At 45.5% G+C, this 9270-nt stretch overlaps 2 protein-coding genes across 6 annotated transcripts in view; both read right to left on the bottom strand.

The window, feature by feature from the left end:
• Positions 1 to 194: 194 nt before the first annotated feature.
• Positions 195 to 5600, bottom strand: LOC114058820 (probable 2-ketogluconate reductase). 4 transcript variants are annotated; one of them, XM_027886561.1, is made up of 7 exons: positions 5536 to 5560; positions 5027 to 5311; positions 4140 to 4524; positions 3004 to 3175; positions 1798 to 1976; positions 1119 to 1215; positions 195 to 723 (listed from the first exon to the last, which is right to left on the bottom strand). In XM_027886561.1, exons 3-7 carry the CDS (start codon positions 4519 to 4521, stop codon positions 570 to 572), a joined length of 984 nt encoding a protein of 327 aa, XP_027742362.1. In that variant the 5' UTR covers positions 4522 to 4524; positions 5027 to 5311; positions 5536 to 5560; the 3' UTR covers positions 195 to 569. The 4 variants fall into 4 exon arrangements, with proteins under 4 accessions (XP_027742362.1, XP_027742364.1, XP_027742365.1 ...); XM_027886563.1 differs by having other exon boundaries at positions 5046 to 5311; XM_027886564.1 differs by lacking the exon at positions 5027 to 5311 and having other exon boundaries at positions 5536 to 5600.
• A 2227-nt stretch (positions 5601 to 7827) lies between these two features.
• The window catches only part of LOC114058813 (probable 2-ketogluconate reductase), an 8371-nt gene continuing 6928 nt past the window's right edge, over positions 7828 to 9270 (bottom strand). For both annotated transcript variants that reach the window (XM_027886536.1, XM_027886537.1), the window contains exons 5-6: positions 8983 to 9079; positions 7828 to 8119 (exon numbers count right to left, since the gene is read on the bottom strand). In XM_027886536.1, the coding sequence (XP_027742337.1) occupies positions 7963 to 8119; positions 8983 to 9079 (254 nt within the window). In that variant the 3' untranslated portion in view covers positions 7828 to 7962. The remainder of the gene's footprint in view (positions 8120 to 8982; positions 9080 to 9270) is intronic.

The following is a 9270-nucleotide window of genomic DNA, read 5'->3' as shown; positions in this document are numbered from 1 at the left end:
CTGCCGCAGCCCGGCCCTGGCCCGGCCTGGCCCGGCCCGGCACTGCCGAGCTCCTGCTCCGGCGGCGGCTCCCTCTGTCGGCGAGGCGGCCCGCAGGGAGAGAGGGAAGGAGGGGCAGAAACCGAGCCCCTCCTCGGTCACGGGCCAAGCTGAGGCCCGGGCGGGGGAGCGCGGGCACAGCTCGGTGTCTGGAGAGGGAACGCGAGCCCGAAGGTCGGGATTGCTGCTGGAGCGGCTGGAGCGGCCGCTCGGACACGCCTGGCTTTGCCGGGCGGTTCCTCCAGGACTTAACACGTTCCTTCAGTTCGGTGTTGCATCCGTGGGGAATTGTAGGGGGACGCGAGCAAAATAAATGACACTGATGCAAGACTCTGGGCTCTGGGTTTTTTTCGCTGAAGGTCACGACAAAACACTGCGGGTTTTCCGCTCAGAATCGCTCTCATTTAAACGAACATTATATGTTTTATCTGTATAACACTCATGGGATAATGACAGGAAAAGTGATCAAATTACTGTTTCGTTACGCCAGGATAACCACTGATGGCATTAATGCTTAAGTGCAAGCCACTTTATGGCAACACTTCGTGAGGGATAGGGAGACCGGCAAGGCCCGCCTGTATGCTTTCTGTCATTTCCTCCATCATAACGCGGCGTGTCTTCTTGGTGGCACTTCCGATGTGTGGAGTTATGATGACGTTCTTCAGCTTTAACAAAGGGTGATCCCTGGGAAAGGAAAAGAAACGCTGAGCTAGTCACTCGCAGCATATTCATTATCTATTTCATCACCTGCAGGTAAGCCAGGGAAATATTTAAAATAATGATTAAAAAAAAAAAAAAAAACCGAAACAAACAATTTCATGACCCGAGCATACTCAGAGCAATTCAAAGTATTGTCTAGGTTGGTGGGGTCTTATCCAACACACCCTCCAAATGAGTCAATGTGAATTTTGTTTGGCTGGAACAGAAGGACTGGGGACCTGGTTTCAGCAGTACTAGTGCACATACATCATATATGGCTACTAACAAAATTATGCAACTTCTCATGTGCTCACAAAATTTTACTCAATTTGAAACTCACACATACACTCATTTATATTTAACTTAAATACGTGTCCTACCTTGGCAAAGGTTCAGGATATGTCACATCCAGAGCAGCTGCCTTAATGACTTTGTTTTGAAGGGCTTCCACCAAAGCATCCTGATCCACTACCAGACCTGGGTAAGAAGGTTGTGTTTATTTTCATATTCTGTACTGTTGTCTTGCCGTCCCTTTGGGCACAGTGGTCAGGCAAACAGCAGGGCTGGCCACAGTCCCAGTGCAGAAGCAGCAGCAGCAGAGTGTGGTGGAGTGGGGGGAGGAAGCTTGGGTATGTGCATCAGCATCAGTGTTGAACAGCCAGGAATTAGCAGCAGGAAACAAAGTATAGTGCCAGGCTTCATAACAGGCTGTGCTACCATAGTGTTGTTGTTATTGTTGTTGTTGTTATTATTATTATTATTATTATTCACGTGCAACAACACTGCGATAAATAAATAAAAAGCTTAAGCAGGAGGTTACATAAGTATAGATGAGCTTCTAACACTCCAAGCTCACTAACATTTCTGAGTCCCGCTTGCTCGTTATTATGGGAACACCCAAATGTTCTACTGCGATACAACCACAAATGTCCAAATAATCTGGTAATCAGAGGATTTGTGGAAAATTTCAGAGTGACGGACTCCATATTAGAGTTGGGTTTTCCCAGGACTTGTCATGCCAGCAAACCTCAGTGTAGTTTTGTTTATGCTGCACCTCACCTCTGCTGATATTAATGAGAGTAGCAGTGGGTTTCATCAGCTCCAGCTCCCTCTTCCCAATCAGTTTATGTGTCTGTGGAGTTAGGTTCACAGCCAGCAACACAAAATCTGACTGCTGGAGCAAATCATCTATCTTCTTACAGTAAACAGCTCCAACGGCACTTTCTTCTTCTTTTTTCCTGAGGGGAAAAAGCCAAAATTAAACTTCAGTAAACAAGAAACAAGAAAAAGATCAAATCACCCTTAGAGAATTTTTTAATTGTTTTCTTTACTCTGTAGTGCAAAGCAGTTAGCTGGTTATCTGGTTGAAATTCAGTAAAGACAAATGTTAAGCTGTTTCCCACAATACCGAGTGAACTGCACACAAATGTGCAGTTCTGTATCTGTGGGGATGGAAACTAAGAAATGAGTATCATGTAAATGAATTGAATAAATGATAAAATAAATTCATTTGTATCAGAGCTTCTGGTTGTAACAGGGATTTTTTTCCAACCCAAAAGCAAGACTGATGTATTACAAGAATTGCCTTCTCTGGGAAAAAAGTAACTCATGTGAAAATTGCTGAGGAAACTCATAAGACAGAGCAGGGGTTAAATCTGCAGAAATTTGTGTCAGCAGCAACCTAATTGCTCTGTGCATCAGTGCTGATTCACTGAAACCACAGGCAAAGCAGAACCTGCTGGTGCATTTGATCTCTATCACAACTAGGTTGGGGCACGTACTGCTTGGATCTCATCGGATTCCCACAGAAGAATAGGATGGGATGGGCCTGATGGGAGCACAAGGGCAGAGGGCACATAGACCTCTGATAGAAGACAGCAATCAGACTGGCAAGTCTGGCTTTTTATTATCAGCTGGCTCTGGAAGGGTGAGATGTCTCTGCCTGAATCCCTGCCTCACCTAAGTTGCAGGAGTTATGTCCTCCCAGACAGTTTTCTCCTTTCCTTGATCTATTGTAATGTCACCACCATGACAGGAAGGATCAGGGAGCCCCAACTCTCAGGGAAACCAGTGAGATGTATCTCTCTCATTCCTTGCTGACTTTCTGTACAAACTGGGAAATTAATGACCATCCTGAAACAAGTGTATGTACTTTGTAACTTAAAATAAAGAGCTCAGTGAAAAGTGAAAGCACAGCGAAAGGTACTAACAACTTTTAAAAGCAGTGTCAAAATAGAATTGCCGTGGAGCTGCAAACAGCTTTACCTCTGACTCCTGTTGTGATACAAAATCTTCATTTCAAAGCCTTTGGCTCTTTGAGCCACTTTGTAGCCAATGGTGCCCATTCCCACAATCCCCAGGGTCGCTCCAGAGACCTCAGTCCCCAGCCAGTCAGCAGGGAAATACTCTGTGTCAGGGGAGACTGCCATCTCATGGCCTTGGAGGAGGAAAAGAAGGAATTAGGTCATTTAAAGGGTGTTCCCGCATCTTGTTACTTTTTTTTTTTTTTTTTTTTTTTTTTTTTTTTTTTTTTTTTTTTTTTTTTTTTGCACTTTTTGTTGTAGGACAAGCAGAAGCACAGAAACAGCAACAAAATGTCATCTTGGTTTTGGACAAAAAGTGAATAATGCTGTACTATACACATGACTGCTGACACTGATTTCTTGCTTAAAGTAGAAACAAATCCAGCCTCTCTTTGGCAGGCAAGGAAGGTAAGGCCAAAAGCAGCAACCTCCTTTGGATGTGCATCACACACCTTGGCCATCTCTCTGCCTGCAGTACAGATTATTGCACAACTGAAATACACCTCAGCTTCTTATTCATCAGCAGGGATCATCTATGGCAGTGCCATAGATGTCACTGACATTTTAAATACTGAATGGTGCAACTGATGGATCAGTTGTGGGATTATTAAGACTTTTAGGAAGGCCATATGAGTCCCAGCCACCTTGAAGATACACCAGGGTTGAATGGAAAAGAAACAAAGAGCATGGTGGACAGATTTCTGGACAGCTTGTTTGTGATAACTCACATACACAGCAGCTTGGCAAAGACAGGTTTCAAGCCTCCTTGAAAATATCTCCTTTTAATCCTCTTTTATTAGAACTTGAAAAGCAAAGCTGAAGTGAGCAAATACAGTGAATAAGTGGCTGTAGGCTGAGGGAGAAGTGACCTGAATCTGGGCCTGAATTTAGGCTGAAGAAGGAACGTATCTACCTTGCTGATATGCCTTACTGGAAATGGTATGTAAGTCACTGTCAACAAGACAGATAACTTTTTCCTTGTCCTGTATTTTCCATATTTTCCATTACTTTTCAGCTTACCTTTGCATCAGCACATACTTTCTGCATGTTTTGAAGCCACTTTTTCTATAAAAACACTAAAACCATTTCAGTTATTACCTTCCACAAGTCTCCTGGAAGATGCCAGCATCAGAGCCATTCCCAGGTCTGCAGTGTCAGTGGAAACAATAAATGGAGTGTTGGATACTTTCACACCAAAGCTAGAGAGGAGGTTCAGGTCCAAGTGATCTGTTCCCACTCCAGCACTTGCAACTATCCTCAAGTTTGGCAGGCTCTGGAGCAGCTCTTTGTTAACAGCTGGTTTGTGATACCACATATAAATAGCTCTGATCTTTTTGCTGAGAAATGCCTTATTTTCAAGATATTCTTTCATGGTGACAAGATGAAAATGCTTCTGCAGAAATCCAACATGGTCTTCGTATACTCCACGCATTCCTCCTATACAGTCGATTAGCACATAGGGCAGTTCCTGACCCTCCATGCCCTACAAAAGCAAGGAGAGCCAAAAGGACATGGTCTTAAGCAATCCATCACAGCTTTTTTTTTCCTAAAAAACAGTAATTAATCGGCTCCATTACATGCTGTTTTCCCACTATGGAAGAGTTGGCTAAAGGCAATCACTCCCACATGCAGGACTTTTTTGGGTACTCACTGGGGTTTTCAGAAGGATGTTCAATTTCTATATAATCTTGTTAATAATACAAGAAAACATTGTTTCTGGCACACCAACTATGCTGACACTTAGACAAATGAGTTATCAGATGTTACCTGTGTTCAATATTTAAAGGCCAGAGTCTTGATAATTTGAGAATATGGCCATGTGAGTGTGGAAGGGTATCTTTTAGCCCCCAAGTTCTGCCTCTGATTTCCACTTCTGCAACTATATTCAATAATTAGCACTGATGAGATTATATCAGGAAAAAGTCTCATTTAACGCTAACAGAGCTATGATTTGTCAACTGCGAACTTTGGAATTATCGAGTTCCTTCCTGAGCATAAGTTTACCCTTCCTTTTTTCGGTCACCTTCAGTGTCCTGACAACTCTTCACCCTGCCGACTCCGGAAAGAGCCAAGTCTGTGATCACAGGCTGAATTCGAGAGACCCGCAGCTGCCCATCAGCCCGAGGCAAGGCGCTCCCGCACCGCTCCCGCACCGCCCGGCCAGCGCCTCCCGCTTCTCCCCCGACCTCACGGAGAGTATTCCCGCTCCAGGGCCGGTCGAGCCCCGGCTCGAGGCCTTTGCAGCGGTCCCGGCCGGCCTGCCGGTGAGACTGAAGATAACGAACGAGCCGGAGCGGGAAGGGAAGGGCTCAGCCCAGCCCTGAAGGACGGGGGGTCGCGGAGGGCCGCGGGAGCCCCCCGCGCCCCACACGCCCGGCGCTACCGACGGTGCCACCGACGGTGCCACCGAGCCCCCCGCGGGGCCGCGGCCACCAGAGCCGGGGGCAGAGGCGCTGCCGGGGCGTCCCGCAGTGCCGCCGCAGCTCTCACTCACCCCGCCGGCCCCGCTCGCCGCCGCCGCGTCCGAGCCGCACCCCCGGAGAGCGGGGGCGGAGCGGGACCCGCCGCCCCGGCCCGGAATGCCCGGACTGCCCGGACTGCCCGGACACCCGCACCCCAACCCCCCCGGGGCGAGCGGGGAGGAGAGGCGGTGCCAGGGCGCGGGAGGCGCACCCCAGTCCCTCGGGGAAGCCGAGGGACGGAAAAGGGAGCTCACGAATGGTTGTGCGCGTTTTTTTAAAAAAAGCGTGTCGTGTTTCTGCGCTTTTTGTGATTTCAGAATAAAAGGGATTTTGCATGAATGCCCTGCACACTTTTTTTTCACCCCCGAATTGTTTTCGAAGGCCAGCTGTGGTCTGATCCCTCTGTTGTTCATTACGCATAGTCACTGCGCAGGAGTTAACGTGGGACAGATTGTCTCTGATCAGCAAACACGAGTGACAGCTCTCATTGCACACGTGAATATTTTTTTCCAACCTAAATGATTCTCGGAATATCCTCAAAACCTCTCTTTGACAGTAAAGCAACTGTGCCAGGCTTAGGTCCTTAGGCACTGCAGCTGTTACCCCAGCTACAGGCAGTCCTCGGTATCCCAGCTAACAAATGCATGAAAATTTTCCAGGCAAGGTTACTTGCGCTGTAGATCTTAGAATGGTTTGGGTTGAAAGAGACCTTAAAGATCACCTAGTTCCAACCCTCCAGCTGTGAACAGGGATGCCTTTCACTAGATCAGGTTGCTTGAAGTCTCATGGCCTTGAACACTGTGAGGGGTGTCCCTCAACCTCTCCGGGCAACCTTTTCCAGTGCTTCACCACGAGCTTCTGTGGTGAGAGTAGCTCAGGAGCTGGGACACACCACTGCTGTGGGCACCAGGAATTCCTCTCCTTCCACACAAAGAAACAATCAGCCATGGGATGCTGCTGTGTCTTTCCTGACTACTGTAGCGCTTTCAAAAAAATGGATTACAAAATCCCGTTATCTTGAATTCTACCAAATACATTTTAATGTGCTGAACAGTAAGGCAGTCAAGTTTAACACCAAACCCTCTGAAAAATTACTAATAAAAAGATAAAATATAATAACATTTCATAGTAATTATATAAAACCATATATTATTCTTGTTATCCTGGTGATGATTTTTCAGTATCATTTGCTTATATGAGTTCCAAGTTCAGACAGTTAAAGCAAAAATTCATTAACTAGCAAGATGAAGTTAAAGCATATTAACTGGACTCTTAGTTAAGTCTACTTCAATTTTCTTCCTTAAAAAAACCCTAACAAACTATAAAATGCTTACACATTACCTGTTTCACATCCAAAACTTCCAAACTGCTTTGCTGATAAGATGTAATGGGTGATCTTTTAACTTACTGCTTACTGTTACCGGAGATCAAAGGACCATTGTAAAGTCCCTCTTAAAGTTATTCTCCCTATGAATTGAGACATCTTAGTCCTGAAGGACAAAAAAACCATTAAAAGCACAAGGGAGTTTTTAACCTTGTATATCAAATCAACAATTTTGAATGAACAAAATGAAGGAAGAAGTTGTTAGAGGAGCCAAAAAATAATAGTTAAAGGAATGTCACTCTTTTCCAAGCAAAAATCCAGGACACAGCTATCAAATGTGAAGAAAATAGGTGTGTTATGTGGTTAGATGTGGAGAGAATCAGATGGCTTCAAAGTTTTTTTGTGCAACTTGAACATCTGATTTCAAAGCTATGGTTCAGGAGCTGGTTCATCTCTACTGGAGATGTATCTGTATAGCAACATATGTGACAGAAGAAGTCAACTGCACCAGTGCACTACCATGTTCTATATAGATTTAATTTGCAGAGTACCTTATACACCTCCATGGAGTCTATTGAGCTAAATCACGTTGTGTTGCTGTGTGCTATTAGTTTTCTATAATAGAAAGGGATCTGTCAGACCAGCATTGTACAGAGCACTCTGGAATGGGTCTGTGGCCATGTGGAGAGAAGTGTTGCGTACTCTGTGACCTTTATCCCACCATTAAATATTACCACTGGTGTCCGTGTAATCCTGCAGGGTGAGCTGATGCCTGCAGGGTTAATAAGGTGCTTGCACAATAACTGTTTCTTAGGTTTATGCTTTTGAAGTATTGCATTACCCTAAAAGACTTTCATGTAACATAATGTACACCTTTCATGTAACATAATGTACACCTTTCCAGCATGAAACTGGACAAGGACACACATTTCCTTTGTCTACATTATGTGTTATAAGGCAGTATTATACGGGATCAGGCAAAAAAAAAAAAAAAAAAAAAAAAGCTAAGGCAGGAAATCTATATTCATGAGCCTGAAATAGGTTTGTCTTAAGGGAAAAAACATAAGAATGAAAACCTTTAGAGCTGATGGGGGGAAAGAAACTAATAAAATGAGATGTGTTATCCTTTTGCACATCAACTAGGGAGCACTTCACTGGGCATGGGGAGACCATTTAGAGCTGCTAGTATATTTTCAACTGCTTCCTCTGTTATCATGTAATTGGCCTTTTCTGTTTTAATGCCGAGGTGAGGCGTTATAATGACATTCTTTAATTTTAACAACGGATGATCTCTGGAAGAAAAGAAAAAAGAGTTGTTATTTACTATTGTTCATCCGAATAAAGAGGACTCCTACTTTACCTTTTGCACTTTATTTGAAGTTAATTTGATATAACAAGTCCCACTTAGAACCACAGAACCCAATCACCTGCGTTGAAGTAATTTTGGACTGTAAAAGGACATGTTAAGAGTTTATACTGTGCTCTTTTCTCCAGAAACAGAGTTTTGCCATTCGGCAGCAACTCAAACTATGTCAGAAGAAAGGATTAAGTCCTCCTGACACATTCACACTACACAATGGTCTGTGCTGTAGTTATTCATTCCCACACAGGCATAGCAAGACCAAACTCCTCCCACACCCAAAACGCAGCCAGCACAGTTTAACTCCGGGATGCACCATCCTGGTAGAGGTGTCTTTTTACAGAAGCCAAGCAGCCTCTGGGCCCAAGAGGTCTGCATTACTTCAGCCTCACACTGTGGAAGGAAGCCTGTGGGGAAGGACACCTCAGGGCAATGCAGCAGGTCTTAGAAGAGATGGCTCAAGGAGCTTTCACCCATTCATGGCAAGTTGCACCTTCTAATAAAGCAATCTGCCAGTGAAGCACTGCTGCAGCTTCACAGGGTGATTCTACAGAGCTGGTCTATTGCTCTCCCTGCCTCCTGCTGTTTCCTGGCACCTAGGCTTCCCCTTGGCCTGTTATCAGCCCCAACATCTGCTCTGCATCCCATTCATTCATATTCATGGCACTTTTACCCAACCCCCCATCCCAAGGAGCGGGGTGGCTGCCTCAACCAGGTCCCTGCCTGCTGCAGGGATACCTTCAGCCTCGGCAGGGCTCACCCGTCCTTTCCAAAAAAATAAGCAGGGATGACAACCTGGGCAGTGGTTCCGGCTGGGTGACATCCAAAGCCGCGGCCCCGATAACACCAGTCTGCAGAGCCATCACCAGCGCCTCCTGGTCAACTACTGCACCTGGTTTGGAATAAGAGCGTCTCTGAGTGCAACTTGTGTGGCAGGTAACGAGCTCAGTGCACTGGCTGCAGCGTGGTGCTTTCTGCCAGTCAGCTGTGCCGGGTGGTACCTCGGCTGATGTTAATGAGAATGGCTGTGGGTTTCATCAGCTCCAGCTCTCTCTTCCCGATTGTTATAAGTTAGTTTAAGAA

This window comes from Empidonax traillii, unplaced genomic scaffold, assembly GCF_003031625.1.
Source record: "Empidonax traillii isolate 1590-97213 ecotype Southwest subspecies unplaced genomic scaffold, ASM303162v1 scaffold189:size1549363, whole genome shotgun sequence".
NCBI classification, from domain to species: Eukaryota; Metazoa; Chordata; class Aves; order Passeriformes; family Tyrannidae; genus Empidonax; species Empidonax traillii.
The sequence above is the reverse complement of the archived record's forward strand: the minus strand, read 5'-3'. Positions and strand labels throughout refer to the sequence as shown.